Source organism: Rhinolophus hipposideros (genome assembly GCF_964194185.1).
Source record: "Rhinolophus hipposideros genome assembly, chromosome: 2".
Classification (NCBI taxonomy): domain Eukaryota; kingdom Metazoa; phylum Chordata; class Mammalia; order Chiroptera; family Rhinolophidae; genus Rhinolophus; species Rhinolophus hipposideros.
Genome location: NC_138048.1, coordinates 48142703 through 48160839, shown reverse-complemented (window position 1 = coordinate 48160839; position 18137 = coordinate 48142703). Strand labels below are relative to the sequence as shown.

At 39.6% G+C, this 18137-nt stretch overlaps 1 protein-coding gene across 2 annotated transcripts in view; it reads right to left on the bottom strand.

The window, feature by feature from the left end:
- The window catches only part of CASR (calcium sensing receptor), a 72754-nt gene that overhangs the window by 9286 nt on the left and 45331 nt on the right, over positions 1-18137 (bottom strand). For both annotated transcript variants that reach the window (XM_081025163.1, XM_081025164.1), the window contains exons 3-5: positions 16317-16623; positions 11565-12449; positions 1932-2162 (exon numbers count right to left, since the gene is read on the bottom strand). In XM_081025163.1, the coding sequence (XP_080881289.1) occupies positions 1932-2162; positions 11565-12449; positions 16317-16623 (1423 nt within the window). The remainder of the gene's footprint in view (positions 1-1931; positions 2163-11564; positions 12450-16316; positions 16624-18137) is intronic.

Below are 18137 nucleotides of genomic sequence, written 5' to 3'. Positions count from 1 at the left end.
GAAAGCCCATCTGAATTCCAAGCCCCCATTGAAGATGTTGCTTTTCCTTCTGGTTTGTTGCAATAAAACATGGGAATAATTATTGAGAGTATAGTGTAGAGGATGGAGCCCTGGAATCAGAGTCAGACCACTTGGATCCTAATCTCAGCTGTTACACTGACCGTCTGTCTGGTCTGGGAAGTCACTTTTTTCTCTCTAAACCTTGGTGTCGTCAACTTCAAATTGGATACAAGGATATTTGACGGCCCGTCTAGCTCTAAAGTGTTTCATCAGAAAGTAAATTGAGACATTGATTAACATATTATAATGCTATATTCATAACAGTTTGCATTTATGTACTATAATTCAGTTTATAGTATGCTTTCACATGCTTGATCTCAATAACAACTTTGTGAGCTATGTAGGGAAGTTATTAATACGTAATTTATAGTTAAATATAGATGGCATATTTGTGGTCATTTTTACAAAAAGCACAGAAAAAAAAAGAGTGAACTAGACTCTAATATTTGTTGCACCCCTATGTGTGCTAGGTTTGAGGTAACATGTCTATGGAAAAGTTGGATTTAATTTATAACTCTGTCAACTATCCCAAGAACACAAATGACTGAATTCATGAGGATTCCCTGTGTTATTCATTTATCAGCATTTAAGCCCATGGTGCGCACAGACTGGTAGAGAACATTAGGGTTCTAGAGAACTGTATAGGAAATAGTTTCCGTGCAGGAGGGGAGATGAGACATACACCAATTAGAGACAGTCAACTGTGCATTAATGGACATAAAAGATAATCTGGATGATTCAGCAGCAGAGAATCAGCAATAGCACAGCTGAACAATTCAGATTCCAGTTAGTTGAAACTTGTGATAATTTAGACAAGGGTCTAATTAATGGACAGAGGAGTATAACCTCCAGAACCCCTAAATCTCTGCTGGGAAAATGTCATAACAAGATGCTCAAAGGTATTCATCATTGAGAATCCACCCTTTGAGGTAGAAGCTATCAGTGACTCACATACTGTGGATAAGATTCACGCCCTACAGGAGACCTTCACATGAGTAATTATCCCAGATATTGGGAAACAATAAAATTGCAGCATCTGATCAGAAACCCACCAACCTAAGGAGTGTTTGGTAAAATGATGAAGTTGAATCTTTGGTCCTGTTATAAAAAATGGTCCAAGATGCTCAAAGGTGATACTAGAAAGGAAAATGCAGTGTAATGCAGTAGGTCTCATCCAGGCTTCTTTGGAGAGTTAAAGAGGATACCCTGTCCGGGAGCTGTTCCTGCAGAGGACCTGGGTCCTCAGCAGCCTATTGCATTCTGGGACACAACTGCCATAGAATTGAATTGTCATCATTTCGGCATGTCATGTGCTTTTTCCTTATGTGCATATTCACTGTTGACAGGCTTATTAATCAGGTTTCTAGATGCAGTGATATTCAGGGGGGGGGTGAAAGGGAGGCAGGTCCTAGTCACAAGCTTCCTCTTACTTGTCACATGTCTCCCATAAGAGAAAAATAAATTGTCATTTTGATTTGTAGGTCAGCCTGGACTTATTTGAATGACAGGGAACTATCTCTGTGTGAATTATCCAGGCCCTACCTTGTGTGATGTGTATCTTTGTTAACATTTTGCTCTGGTTGTGGCAAGTTTTAGTCAAGGAAATTACTACTAGCCAGGGAGTCATATTTGTAAAGAATAAAATTGTTTCAGCATAATAACCATGGGGCTCAGATTCTGAGGATTCTCTATACACTATTCTCTATACACTAAACAGTCCTGGATTTCACAGGGAGCCCTAGCAATGGAGAGTGAGGGGCGTGGACTCATCATTCTGGAAGTCCACTGGTGAAGTCCATGGCCCCCCCAAAGCCCAGCACAGTTTCCTGCCTGTGGTAGAGGCATCTGGTGTTCTGATGGACAGCACGTACCTCCCTGGAGAAGCCACTCCACAGGATTTTCTCCTCACTGATGAAGAGCCTTTCTCCTTTCTTGGCATAGACGTTGTAATATCCAACTTCCTTAAACACAATGGAGCCGTCCTCTGGGGACAGGTGCCAGTTGATGATGGAATAATTCCCCACCAGGTCACCGCATTCATCAAAAGTCACTTGTTCCCCCATATTGTTGGTAAAGTTTAGGTGACGTAGGTGCTTCAGGACCTAAAGAGGAACAGAGATGAATATTCTGAGTGGAAGCCACAGGACTGCCACATATGGTTATGTAGGCTTGTGCAAAGATAGTAAACTATCTTGTTCTAACAAAGTGGAAGGAACATGACTTGGGGAAACGGCACCTTTTTGTAATTTACACTAGGGTACTTGGTATGTGTTAGTGGCAGCCCTGGTAAGCCAGGGGCTTTACGTGGTACTCAAATTGTATCTTAGGTAGGAAACACTTTCTTGAAGTCAGGAAAGGAAAAAGGAGACATCTCACCACAGGCCAACTCAAGGCTGCTGCAGGTGTACGATCAGCTGGAGGGGCAGTGTTGGTAAGCCAGAGCCCATTCCTGACATTTTTTGAAAGGGCTTTGGGGAAGGAGCGGGGGCTCTACCTGCTCTTAGGCTCTGCACCATCTTTCCCTATCCTACTGCTTCTCCAGAGGTGTCTTGCTGCCAAAATTCACAGATAGGAGAGTGGAAGAAGGAAAGAAATGAGGCTCTGGGTGGAGTCCTGGCATGACTGTTGTAATAGTCTGGGCCAATCCTTTATTTTTACAGGGTTTTATGGGTCACAAAGCCGTTGTACAAAAAAAGTAATGATGATAATTACTAAAGCTTACTGGACATTTTATTACTTTTGAGGAAAAATGCTAAATACTTTATAGTCATCATATAATCTAATTCTCACAATATATGGAACTATTATCCCATTTTATTGATGGGGAGACTGAGACATAGAAAATGGAAGTGACTTTCCCAGAGTCACACAGCTGGCAAGTGGTACAAAGCCTGCGCTCTTAACGGCTATGGTCTACTGCAGCATCATGAGGCTCCTGGCTCTGCTTTCTGTGTGCCCCTGACAGGGGTCAAGAGGAAGCAGTGGGCACTTGGCAGCTGATCTTTTATGCTACACCTGCCTGGTGCCAGGGGTCACCGAGGAGTGGAGAGAGAGAGAGACATGGTCCAGCCTGTGAGTGTCAGGGCACTCAGTTCTACTAAACCTCCAATCAAACCCGGCTATTTACAAAAAAGAAAATACACTGTAACAAAGTAGAGTTTATTCCAGGAATGTAAGGTTAGTTTAATGTTTGACTATATTAATGCACTATAAAACAGAAACCATATGATCATCTCAATAGATATGGAAAAAGCATTTGATAACATTCCACCTCCATTCCAGATAAAAATGCTCAGCAATCTAGGAATAAAAGGAAACTTCCTCAACCCTATAAAGGGTGTCTATAAAAAACTACAGTAACGTCATACTTAGTGGTGAGAGATTTTCCTCCTAAGATCAGGAACAAGACAGGAACGTCTGTTCTCACTATGGCTAGAACATTATAAGGAGGTTCTAGCAAGAGCAACTGGGCTGAAATAGGCTGATTCAGACGGAAAATATACAGATCTATAATAAGTTCTATACTCAAACAAAAACAAATAGGCAAACAAACAAAAGAACTTTCAGATAAAGTGATTCACATTTTGAAAAACTTACCACTGAGAACCATAAAAATTAACGCTTTCATATAATTGGTTGGAACTTAAACCTATACATTGAAAAGCAAAATACTTAAAACTATACTATGTGATAAGGGGCCAACGGTTTCTCCCTTTGAAGTGTAACTGTAATCTGTGTTCTTATGTTCTGCTTTAAAAAGAAAAATAAACTTTCTAGATTAATACAAACAAACAGGCAAGGAAGCAAACAGGGACATCTTAGAATTTGTCCTAAAATGTCCTAAAAGGTTTTACTTAAGAGCGGTAGGGTAGACATATCAGAAGAATTATAGTTTTCATAGGATAAAATGTTAACTTTCTTTTCATAAAGGCAAAAGAGGAGTCTTGGATTTTTCTGGGGAAATAGTTCCTTTGTGGTCTTTTAAGAAAGCTGCAGCTAAATATTATATTTTGCATGTCATATATTTTCAGTTATGGGCATACATTTAATTCTCAGTAAACATTCAAAACATGGGAAAAAACTGATTATAAAACTTCCACCACTTTGTTAAGGAAAAGGGAAGCTGGAATCGCCAGAGCTGAATAATGTAAGAGCAGAGAGTTTCCTGAAGAGAAGGGTAAGTCCAAAAGGCAACTGTTCCATATAAGAATGATGACAGGAATACGCCAGAAAATGAAGGAAGCAACCAACAGCTGAAATGAAAGACTGGAAGTCTTTTAACACAGAGAGAACCCAGAATCATTCAATTAGCTATAGTAAGTTAATTCAGACTCAACAAAACAAATAGGCAAACAAACAAAAGAACTTTCAATTGCACGAAGGACCAGTTTTTCGTTTTTTTCTTTTTTAAATTAAAAAAAAAAAGCCAAAACAGATTTAAAAAAAATAGTTTCTTTTCTCCTTTTAGGCGTATTCATTGGTATAAATTAGGCTAATACACTATTCCTGATAAAGATTCTTAGAAAGCATATACCAATTTAAAAAAAACAGGAATTTAAAATTTAGTGGTTTCCGGATCTTCATTTCTCAATAATCCTGTTTATACTCTTAAAATCCTTACCAAAATGGTGTTTTCTCCCAGTCATTTACCTCACTGATAAGGAAGGAGCATATTTCGGTCCAAAGTTATGAAGTCAGAATTATTGCGGTTAAAAAAAAAAGAATTATTGCGGTTTTATTTTATGAAAGTTTTCTGCCAAAGTCTCTGAGACCACTCACCTTCTCCCTTACCTATGCCTGTATCCACGTCCTGTCCTACTGTCATCCATTTAACCCTGTCTTCTCTCAGTATTTACTTTGTCCCATTCTCTTCCTTTAACTATTTTTTCATCCAACAAGTATTTATTGAGCAACCAATATGGGCCAATCAGGCACTGTTTTAGGGATAGGAAATATAATAGTGTTCAAGATGGGCAAATACTCTAACTCAGTCAGTTGTGTCCACTCTGATTTATTTGCACACTATACTTTCTTTCTGTGTCTGTGTATGAAGCAGAGTTTCAGGATAATCGGTTTCCTCTGGTGAACACCCAGGGTGAAAGGCTAGGGACCAATGTCTTCACTATGAAATCATCAGCTGACCTGGCAGCCCCCTAGAAAGCACATGCCCAGAGGGACCACTGGGCACGTGGTTCTTTTAACAGTTACCTTGGCCTCATGAGGAAACAGACTGCCTGGGTCAGACGTTGCCTTTCTTACTGGCTAGACATGTGACTTTGGGCAAATCACTTGGCCTCACTGGGTCTTACTTTCCTCACCTACAAAAGGATAACACTCAAGACAAATACTTGCTAAACACTTAGTAGGTATCCTAAGCACCTTATACATATTAACTAGTGTTATCTTCCTAATACATTTATGTTTCATTATCTCCATTATTTCAGATGACGAAAGTGAGGCACAGGAACATTAAGTGACTCACCAAGGTCATAAAGCTATTAGGTAGCAACTGGGATTTAAATCCAGTTAGTCTGATTCCAGAGTCCAAACTCTCAATCATTGCACTATATACTACCTACTCAGGTGTGGGAGTCAGATTAGACAGTCTATCTATTGATGTGTCTATCTCTAGTTACAACAGGTTAACTAGTGTAAAACTGAGGTTGAGAAAAGGGATATATTTTAAAAATGGGATGTCTAATCCTTGCGACAACACAAGAGGCCGTAACCGGAAAGGTGGTTGAAACTGAATGACATCCAGATCTCCGTGAAAGGCCTGTACTTTCCCACCCTGGGGACTTCCCATTGTTTTCTATTTTTAATCAACTTTATTGAGGTATAGTTTACATAGGACAAAGTATAGGATAAAGTATACCTATTTTAAGAGTATAGTTCTGAGTTTTGGCCAATGTGTATGCCTGTGTAACCGCTAAGACCATCACCCCAAAAGGTTCCCTGATGTCCCTTCCCAGTCACTGCCACCCCCACTTGCAGCCCTACGCCACTGATGATCACTTTTCTTTCTATCATTAGAGACAGAATATCATATAAATGGAACCATCCAATATGTACTCTTTTTTTAAGTCTGGCTAATTTTGCTCAACGTGATGTTTTGTGACTCACTTATGTTGATGGGTGTGTTTGCCTTTGCACTGGACACTTTCTCCAAGGAGCAGACCCTTTCCACAAATCCTCTCCAGGTTTTAAGGCCCATCCATATCTAATGACATCTTTTATTGTCTTTCTTACTTCAAATCCTATCCTGCATAGTACTGTAGTGTTTCATCCTCATAGCACAGGTGTAAATAAAATCATGAGTGCTGAATCTTTTGAGTCAAAAATTTCACCTTCTCCATTAATAATCAATTATTTGTTTACTAAGTTGTATCTCTAAGTCATCTCATTAGACGTTTTTAGTATTTCTTTTGCCATGTTTACTTGCAAGTTTTGCATTTGATCCTCTAATTTTCGGCATAATACCTTGCATAATAGGGAAGGTGGAGATGGAAACAATTTCACTCTTAAAAGTAATGCTAGGGAATCTTTAAACTGATAATCATTGACATACCAAGAAAGGTATACAAGTTACATAACTGAGATATTTCCCGCAGAGAGAACACTCTCATTCTTTTACAATTTTAAAAGAAGGAACTAATAGTTCCATTAAAAAAGAAAATATGAAATTTTACTTGAGATTATAATTCACTATGACATGCTTCTAAATTACATTTTGATTTGGAGGGGAATGTGAGGAAAAGAAAAAATAAGTAAAGGGGAAGAGAAAGTATAAAAGCTAATAGAAAGACAAACGCAGGAGATAATATATGGACACAAAAAGACTCACAGGCTCACAAGGAAAACTAAACCATGAGGAAGACATACTAAAAAAAGGACTAATATGTATAACATGCACTCACTCAGATGGTCACCTATTATCTTTGATGTGGTAATATTTCCATCTTGTGGTCTTTTAGAATATTCCCTCTAAACTCAAACTGTTGCTCAGTATAAGTATATATGGGGATGACCCATTGGCTCATACTTTAAGGGTCAATTCAGTTAAGCCAAGACTAGAGACTAGAAACCCCCACACTCTTGTCTAGGATTTCCAGCTCTTACACAAGGCATCAGTTCTTAGCCAGAGGGAAAGTGGCATGGGATCCACAAAGCACCCTCTTCACACAGATAATGAGAGATAATTCACACAGATAAAGAACCTGTCTATTGTTTCTTGCCCACTTCCTGTGCTGAGTGTTGGGAAAATCTTGGACCAATTTCCTTTTCTAACTTCAGCCCTATTTTCTTGTCTCTCCTCCATCTCCTCTAGTTCTCAACCCAATTCATCTACCCTCTCCCAACCCTCAACAGAACCAGCAATTCCTAGAAAGATTAATTTTGTTTGGCTTTTGTTATTACCATGGTTGTCATGATACATGCCTGTTTTTTGTCTACTGAGTGGTTGGTGTAAGGTGGAGGAAGATAGGGAGCGTGTCTTGTGTACAATCATTGTGAGAGAAGGAAGAAGGTAGTTCCATACTTACTTCCATGATGCTCCATTCAAACTTGATTGTTGGGCATATGGCCCAGAGTCTAGAATCACCCTGATCACCATCCAATCAGAGCCTAGAATACCCTGGCCACAGTGATCGATTAGAGGATGAGTTGTTAGGTTGAACCATTCTCTGCAAAGGACTCCAGGTAGTGTTGTCAGGCCAAATTAACTAGATTGCGACTCATTGGTTCGTTTATTCTGCACACATTCAGGTGCCAGCTGTTCTGGACCCAGTGCTGAACAATACAGACATGGTTCCTGCTCTCAGGAACTGCAGTGGAGGAATCAGAGAGAAGATAGCTGAGGAGCAGTGTGAGGAGGGCTTGGGGTTCCCATGGAGGCCAGGAGGGAATTGTGTCATTTGCTCATAAATTACCTGTTAGTGTTACTTTTAAGGCATATGAGTTGATTGACGAATTTTAGGGGGAAAATGTCAACACAACAAAATTGTAATTGATCTTATTTAACCAGCAGTTGAATTAATAAGAATCTATTTCAGTCAACTGAAGAGTTGAGGAAACAAGCTGGGTTCATAAATGGCAAAGATGAGGAAGAAAGAATGGTCAGAAAGTGTGTGTGGGGGAATGTGATTTGAAAAGATTTTCAGGAGAGAGTGAATTTTGAAAGAGTTAAAAGTTTGTGGTGGATCACGATAGAGGAGACAAAAATTGATGACTCTTCAGTTATGGGCTAGTACCTAAGCAAAAATACTATGCCAAAAACTAATTAGTGCTTTGTGGGGAGGTGCCAGTCAGGTTAGCTTATAAGAGAATTGAGAGAAGGTGGGGTGGAATTCCAGGCTGAGATATTTGGATTAGATTGTATAGATTGTATGGGTGATGGGTTTCCATGTACGTTTTCATAATGAGTGTGACTCATTGCTGGTCCATCTTCTGGTAGATAGAGACATGGCCAAGATCTTAAATTCCAGAATGCCCACCCAACTTCCTGCATTCCTGAGGCTCAAAGAAGACATACAGCAAGCACACAGGACAGTTTGGCCAGTGCCCACATGTTATTTCTTCCCAGAGCTCTGACCTTATTTTCCTGTCTGTTTCCTCTCCTGGATGAATTGTGCCAGACCGTGTGTGAGTTAGGAGGTCACATCTTTACTTGGACTAGGGTCAGCTGAGGTGTCTGTGTAGCAGACACTTTGTTTTTGGCTGCTTGCTTCTCTTTCCTCCTTCTTTTGGTAACAGCATCCTGATTTAACTTTGGGATCCATTCCCTGCTCTACTCTCCGTCTACGTAGTTTGGGAGGAGTCCCCTCCTAGCTTTAGGGATGGATATGTGGCTCTGGACTGGTCAATCAATGTGGCTTTTGGAACTTATACAAGATATCCTGGGAAATAAGAAGAGCTGAGCAGTAAAAATTTTATGAACCTGGAGCTGCAACTGAGGCTGAAAACTGCTAACCTTGAGAAATAAGGAACAAAGAAATAGAGATGAAAGCATTGAGCTGTACCTGGAATACTTCTGAGAATTTCAGTATTATGAGGTACTAATAATGTTCCTTCTTCTGTTTAAGCCAGTTGGTTTGGTTTTCTTATTGCATGCAACTAAAAGTCCCAGTCTTGAGCACAGCCTAATTCTTGGCTTTGTTTTCATATGTCCAAGCTTTGGTCTTGACCATATGGATCTTACTTCCTTGTCTGGGAGAGGAATCACTGAAGAGCAGAACTGTCAAATGACCCGTTGGAAGCCTCTTTTCCCTTCCACCCCACCCTGGTCCTGGCTTTTCAAGAGCTGGAGTCTTCCTTCCAGGGGACATGGAAGGGAAGATAGGAGAGACAATAATATTTTTTCAAAGACTGCCCCTTTATTCCTCCTTCTCAAAACTCCACACCTTAGCATCATTGCTTCTGAAGTCTTGTTGGCCTTTGACCTTCATTAGAGCTCCTCTTTGCCTTAATGAAGGGTGTGTGTGTGTGTGTGTGTGTGTGTGTGTGTGTGTGGCGCAGTGCAAGGAAGGAAACTAAGTACCTCATAGTGATTAGAAACTTTAGCAAACAATGATATCTGAGTGAGATTTCTTTTCCCCACACAAGAAGGGCTCAGAACTTGCAGGTCCTGGCTCATTCTACCACCCTAGACAGTCAGTCGTCATCTCATCCCTAAAATGACTGACACAGGTGGTACATTTTTTGTTTCTTGGTGTCTTTTCCCAAGAATCTGTGGTGATTGGGCTCTGTTTTAATGATTTTTTTTGCCTAATTAATTGATTAATTAGAGTCATTGAAATCCTACTATAATAATCACCATCTATTTAGAGCTTAAAAATTTACAGATTTCTGTCACATATATCGTCTCATGTCATCTTCAAAAGAATCTTGGGTGGAAAACAGGATAGATATTAGGGCCATTTTACAGATGGATAGGCTGACGTAGAGCAGTGGCTTGTCTAAGATGATGCAGCTAGTATTATACATGGGGGAGCAGGATCAGAGGCTGGAGGATGGATCATTCAACTCAAATCAGGGATTCGCCCCCTCCTACCATTGCTATCATGTACTCTCTCCGTAGGTCAATCTAGAACTGAGGAAAATACAAAAGGAGTGTAAAACTTGGTCTGATTTAAAAATTAAGGTACATTCTTCTATCAGTGGACACCTAGCTTGCTTCCATATCTTGGCTATTGTAAAAAACTGATACAATTAACATAGGGGTTATCTTTTAGCGGATACCTTTTCAAATTAGTGTTTTCATTTTCTTCAGATAAAAAGATGTGCTATATATACCTATATATATACACACACACATACACAATGGAGTATTACTCAGTGATAAAAAAGAATGGAATCTTGCCATTTAGAACAACATAGATGGACCGAGAGGGTATTATGCTAAGTGAACTAAGTTGGACAGAAAAAGACTAATACAGTATTATTTCACTTATATGTGGAATCTAAAAAAAAAAAAAGGCAAATGAACAAAACACACAATAAAAACAGATTCATGGAACAGAGATCAAACTGATAGTTGCCAGAGGGGAGGAGAGGGGGGAATGCGTAAAAAAGTGAAGGGGAATATAGTCAATAGTATTGTGATACATTTGTATGGTGATAGATGATTACTAGACTCAGTGTGGCGATCACATTGTAAGGTATATAAATGTTTAATCACTATATTGTACACTGGAAATAATATAATACTGTATACCAACTATACTTAAACAAAAATTAAAAAATAAAGAAATCAAGATTATATATGTAAGACATGAATAGCTTTGTACGATGTAAGTCAGTTCAGACTTTTATCTTTGGGAATCCTATGAAACGAAAAAAATGATGATGTCTCTCCTATGTGTAATTCAAAAATACAAAATAAGACTAAAGTATAATGAATGTTGGAATTCCACTTAAGTTCTGATTGTTTTCTATTGTAACTACTTCTTTTTGAAATATCCAATATCAAATCCTTTTAAGGTGAGTTTTTTCTGTTCCCTTGATTTGCTTGTGTCCTAAGCTTAGTTGGCCTCTCAGGTGGTCCAGCACATTGTATTGTGAATAATATAATGGCAGAAGTGGTGGCTAAACACAGTAGCACTAGTTTTATGCCCCTTAGTGTGTGGAACGTAATAGGTACTTAACAAATACTTGTTACTCACAACGGAACAATATCTTTAACTTAGCATTAGAAAAACATCCTGCACTCAGTACTGAATCTGTTCCAGGGTATTATAAACTTTTAGGGGCCACAGTCTAGATATTCTGAACCACTGAACTAAAGGACAGTTGAGGCAAGGTTTTAAATAGATGATCAAATCAAATTACTATCAATTGTTCAGAAGTCAGTTGCTCAGATGTTTGAATAGGCAATTTGAATCCAAAGCTACATTTAGTGACCTTATTTAGATATTGTCTTTTTGAAGTAACCATTTTATCTGTCTTGCCTGGATCAGCCCAACTCTGCCTTATTACAAAGAGAACTGCTATCTAAGTGAAGAATGTACCTGCCAAGCCTCAACCTTCTTGATGTCCGCACAGGAACCATTTGTGAAGAGCCCTCTCCCAGGTAAGCAGGTATATATATCTTGCAGGGCATGAGCAATGGAGTAGACTGCTAAGTAGACATTGTAGGATATCCGTAAGTGTGTATAATCCATGTAAGGGGTCTCAATACTGCTGATATTCTCATCTCCTGTACAGAGAGGTCTGAAGGCAGTGGAACTGTTGCTTATCCTGCTACCACTGTCTTCTTGACCTCTCAGGAAGGTGTCCATGGGTAAAGGTCCTTTAGCACCTTCTTGGAGATGACAATTAAATGTTTCTTCCCAAAACTCCTTGGCAAAACCATTGTGGACAGACTTCCTTGGATGGACTTTCTGCAAGAATTCCCGGAAACCTGGGATCTGCCCAGCCTTCAGGGCAAATCCAATGGTGCCTCCAACCACATGGAAGTACTCGGGCATGGCAATCAAGGAAGAGCTGGCCCAGGCCTCGCTGGCCAGCCAGATCCTGCCAGTGATATTGCGCCGAACGATCTCCTTGATGAGGGGCTCAAGGTCTGGGCCACTGGAGAAAACGACGATGACTTTGGCTGTGGAATTCTGGATTACCTCTACCACCTGCTGGATCTCTTCCTCGTCAGAGTACTGGGAGATGAGTTCGCTGAAGTCAATGCAGATGTCCCTCTCCTCAGCTTCCTCTCGGAACTTCTCAATCCCTGGCCGGCCATAGTCATCATCAGCTGCAATTGTGCCCACCCAGTTCCAGCGGAAGTACTCGATGATGTCAGCCATGGCAGTGGCCTGGTGTTCATCATTGGGGATGGTACGGAGGAAGGACTTGAACTGATTCTTGTTGCTAAGGAGTCTGCTGGAGGAGGCATAGCTGACCTGGAAAGAACACCGAACACAGAACACAGAATGAATGAGTGAGTGAGGTGTCGCGTGAGCCTCAAGGCTATGTGACGGTGGCTTGTTGAACATTCATTAATCTAATTTTTCAAACATGTTGTTTACTGCAGACAGGATGAAGGGTGAATGAAGACAACCAGAATCTGTTCCCCTCCCGTGTGAACTCCCAAACACCTGTCAGTCTATTGGGGAGCATTCTAATTCCCAATGGGTGGGTCTTCACAATGCTACCTTCAAAAATGGATCTGGCCTTAGAGTCAACCCAACAGTAGGATCTATTTGTCCTTTCAAGGAGAGTCTTTATGCACTGTTCCATACTTTCTCCTAACTTCCTCTGTAGTGATTCATTGGTTACAACATACCCACGTACATATCTTCTGCCTGCTGGCTCCAGGTTCTGATGTGAACATTGTAGCTTCCCCTTTCTTGTGATGAACACTCCATCAATGACTCACTTTGGGTAGGAATCAGGTTCCCTGTGGGTTATGAACCTAAGGTCTTCAGAGGAGCCCCGAGGGGTTCCCCTTTCCTAGTCTGCCTAGTTTTTCTCTTCCTATCTGTTTCTAGTCTCCAGCTATTCACTCTCTTCCCTCCCCTTGCTTCCCCTCTCCCACCCACAGTACTATGGATAAGTACACTCAATTGCAGTCACTCCTAAAATGTGTTTATTATTTAGGCTCAATTAGCCATTAGGTTCACTAGGCTCAATTCCTCCATACCACAATAACAATGATGTACATCATTAAATACAGACAAGAAAATATCCTTTGCTCTCCTGGCTTCTCAGTGGGTTGGTTCAATCACCATTGAGAGCCCTGCCTTCTGTTCAATTTCAAGTGATGGCTGAGGTCTCTTGACAGGCTTTTGATGTGAGTCTCCAAAACCCAGAGGGGCTGTAAAGGAACCCCGGAGACGCTGCCTAGATGTATTTCCACTTTCTAAGACCTAGCCAGTTCTACATTTGAGCATGGGTGTGGGCCATCAAGGAAAGAAAGCTTTACTGTTGGTGGTGAAATATCATTGCCTGAAGAAGTATCCAAACATCATGTAAAGCATTTGTTAGTGCAGAGCTTCCCAACTTTTTTTCACATTGTGGCTAACAGAGAAGATGGGGCTGATGGAGGAGGCTGACCAACCTGGTGTGTGTGTGTGTGTGTGTGTGTGTGTGTGTGTGTGTGTGTGTGTGCTCTGACCAGCCTCAGCCCCACCTATACATCTCAGACCTTGAAGGGATCAATATCTTGGCAGGTTTTGGCCCATATGTAGTACTCCTGTGTGTCCTGGCTCACCTGTTACGAAGCTCAAGGTTGTTGGACCATTTCTTCTGAAGAACAAAGCATTTTTATACTTAATGGAATTCCTTCTAGATAATAAAGGAGTGCTTAACATCTCTTGTTCTCCAGTTTTCTATAGAGATTTAAAAATTCTTAAGAAAACCAAGGTGAAGAAATTTGGGAGAATGCCTTTTTAATACTTCTTATCAATTGAAACAATTAAGTTTCTGTGTTCAGTGTTTTAAAATGAATTATTTCAATACGTTCCTTCTTATCAATGAATAGTTTCTACATCAAAAACATAAAAGGCATTGGTCTATGAAAAACCTGTTTCTAACAAGAGCTTTGATTTTGGAAGTTATAATGTGAAATTGACAATTTTTTTCTTTGATCAGGAAAGAAAGATCTTCTTGCTCTACTATGGAAGTTCACAGTAGATTTTCTTGCTCTACTATGGAGGTTCATGAGATTGGTAGTTAGATTAAATAATTTGTTGAGATGTTATTGTTTTTAGAGACCTCTATTTGCAGACCCAAACGACAGACTCCTGAATCAGGTTTTTGCAAATGGAAAACCTACTTGGGCATTTTGTAAATCCATCCATTACTGCTTACTTCTTGATCTTTGAAAACTAGGCCAAAAAAGGATTTTAAAGGGATAGAAAGTAAAAAAAATACAAAAATATCTTCATGGATATGTTTCTCTTAAAGAGTACATTTATAATAGTTGTCAAGTTTGAGGATAAACACCACTTCATATGCACCCCCCCCCCAAAAAAAACCCTTAAAAACACACAAAATTTTTTTATTGTAAGAGGGGAGAAATTCATGAATGATTCAGAGAACTGTTTTAACCACAACTTGATTTAGCTGGTCTGCTTGTTCCATCCACTTGGTGGCATGAGTGGCATAAAAAATAACACTGGGTTTCTGACTCCAGAGTGGTTCCCAACTCTGCTGCACATTGGAATTGCCTTGGGAGCTTTCAAAACTCCCACTGCCCAAGCTGCATCTCATATCAATGAAACCAGGATCTCTGGGGTGTAAAACCCAGGCACTAGTATTTTTCAATCTCCCCTGCATGTCAACATGCAGACATGGCAGAGAACCATTGCTGTAGGTAAAATTACATTAATTTGACTCATAATCATTATAGTAATCTCATCACTTATATAATTTAAATTCAGCTAATCTTTCATCCAAACCACAAAACATTAAAACCTTCCCCTACATGTTCTTTCTTTACTTGATGACAATTATATCTTATGCCTGTTGGCCATGGGGTAATGACAACATACTGTACTGTGTACTTAAAATAATACTTCACTATATGCCAAATTTAAAAGATTAATATTTGCATCTTGCCCAACACATTCGCTGATATGGGCTTTGTTAGATCACTTTAGCAGAAAACTTACAGAGCCAGGGCTTCCCCATGGGAAGCACCTTTAATTCCCTGAAGTAAGGATTCGGGAAATGGTGACAAGATTTTCTCAGTTGTCACATGTATAAAAAGGAATAATGGCTATCAGCAAGGAAAAAAAGACCTTGCAACATAGAAATGTGAATTTATCAAGGGTACTTTATAAATTCTAAATATTAGACATCAAAAAATAAATTTAAAGTGTGATTTATAATTTAATTTAAAAATTGACATAAGGGATGTATCACAATTGAGCTGATTCTCCCATCCACGGACATTTAGGTTGTTTCCAATTTTTCAGTATTATAAAATGATATCATAGATCTATAAATATTAACATGAAAAAGGGTTTGCTCTATAGTGTTAAAGGGGGTGTAACCAGGTTATAAAATGGCATTTAGAGTTTGCTGGGTTTTTTTTCCACACAAAAAATGTGCAAATTTGAACAAATCTTTATTAAAGCACTTGTTTCAGTGAATTCTTAGCATTTGGAAATGCAGACATGTCCCCACCTTGGCTGAGTTCCTGCCAGGGTGGAGACTGCTTCTTCATATACACTCCAGAAATATTTGTTGAATGAAGTAGAATATTTTCCATTACTAGAATGTGCAACATAGTGATGAAGTTCCTGTTTTGTGAGAAAATAGGCTCTGCCTCCCTCTGAGCTAAATTTTCAACGAGAGGGTAGGGAGGCAGAGACTTTTAATGGAACAGGATGAGGGACATATTTGGGGTTTGAAAGGCTGGATTTACATCATATGGTCTCATTCCTTTTAGAAAAAGGCGGCGAATGGTCATTTACTAAAAGAATGGATTGGAAAATAAAGAACTGAGCACTTTGGGGGGAAAAAGACAAAGTTTTATACAAGGTACAAAAATAAAGAAATAAAAGGTATATACAAAGTTTTATATAAGGTATGTTTAAATGAATTTTGGGAGAGTTGTGAAGGTCAGTTGATGTGGACACTGGGGTCTCAGAAATCTCAAATGGTCATGATCCAGTGCCTCAACTAATGGAAAGGTCTTTTGTGCCCGTGGAAAGCCAGAGATAGGAAAAGAGCAAACTGTGCGGACACAGGGCATGGCCATCTTCCGAACCAGCTTCTCCTGCCCCCTGCCCACATTGCCCCACCTATGAAGGCCTGGGTACCTGGGGAATGTAGAAGAGTCCCAGCAGGTTTGCCACCGCTGTGGAAATGCCCGAGCCAGTTGCTCCCACCACAGCGATAGTAGAAGGGATATGCTGTGAACAATTGCAGAACTCATCAAGGTTCAAAGAATCAATTTTGTTCTGGGCCACAAAACTCAGGGTGGCCTCCAAGGCTTTGGAAACAGTGTTGCAAGTGTCGAATATTCTGTATCCCAGCGTCATGTTGGGAAGAAGGGCCGGGCTGCTGTTTATTTCCTCTATGGCAAATATCATAGCTTGTAACCAGCGAAAGCCCCGGAAATTATACCTAGAAGAAAAAAGAAATGGAAGAAAATGGGAGGCTTTCTGGTTACCTCCCCATTAGAGTAAAGACTGGGCATAGCTGGGCTGGAATCGTGCATCTGTTACTTTTTGGTTTCATGATGTTGTGTTCTTTGAGACTCAAAGTCCTCTCCGTAAAGGGGGATAAGATCTACCTCATAAGGTGGCTGCAAACGTGAGATAATTATGCAAAATTTTCAGTATGGTGCCTCACACAGCGTTAGGGAGCAATAATGATGAAGATTGTTAATAGTAACAGAATGAGTGATTTGTTTCTGCCTTATCCAGCAAAGAATTTGACGTTGCTGATGTAAGGTACTTTAGTAAAAGTAATACGGAGATTTAAAAAGAAAAAAGGACCAGGGAAAATATAAATAGATTATGATTTTAATATGTGGGAGCCTAAGAATAACCTCAGATTTTCAAAGTCATAAATTTAGACCATGACATTCCTGGAGATCAAATTGGAAAGGGAAATGAGTGATGTCAACTCTGTAAACAAGCAGAAATATATTATGCATAGAAAGGCTGTTCACAAACAGTGGTTATTTCTGGGTGGTGGAATATGAGTTTTAAAACTGTGTGCTTTTGGTTTATTGACACTTTCTATTTAAAAAAAATGAGCATAGATCGCTTTTCAAAAAGCATTGTTTTAAATAAAAAACAAGCATATTAACAAAGAGAAATAGGATCCGTGCCATAATTTTCACTCTCCTAAGACTTGGTTCAGAGTGAGGGCTTGTTAAATGTGCGGAATCAGGGTATCAGTGCCCAGAACAACACCACAAGTTCTTTCTCTTCATAGCATAGGTTGCACCACTTGAACTCAGTGACAGGAGGTGAGAAATACAATCTGTTTTACTCCACCGCGTCATTTAGGTTCCTAAAGGTCCCGATCTAAGTCACACTTTCAATGTGATGTTTACTCTTAGTCATTTTCTTTATGTGTGTTATTTAATTATTTGTTTTAAACCTACAAAGTTATTAAGAGATATTACAGAATTTTTGATTACATAAAATATCTATGCTGCTAAACTGATTTTGCTGTCTTTGTGTAATATAATTAAAAATATATCTTATTTAAGGTCAAGCTTCTTGCTTGATCTTAGCTGTATATGTGGCACATGCACAACTCTGTCCAGCAAAGTACAACAAAGGGGATATTTGTCCACAAGGGCTATGCGGAGGATGTAATCAACATCAGTGGAATTCTGCACTTAGTTTTTCTGCATTCATGGGAACATTTTATCAAATTTGTGAGCTCTCATTAGAACATAAACAGAAATCCAGTTTTGTTGGAACAGTCCTAGTTTTTATTTTCATTTTCCAGCTATCAGGAAGACCAAGGAAAAGTGCTGGATCACTTTTGGAAGTCGCAAATTTCAAAGAGAATGTGCTATTCTCACTTAGAAGATGGGTCAAAACTTGGGGGACAGTAATGGTCTCTGGATTAAGGGAGGTGGTATGCAGCCCACTGTACTCTCCAGAAATCAGATTCTA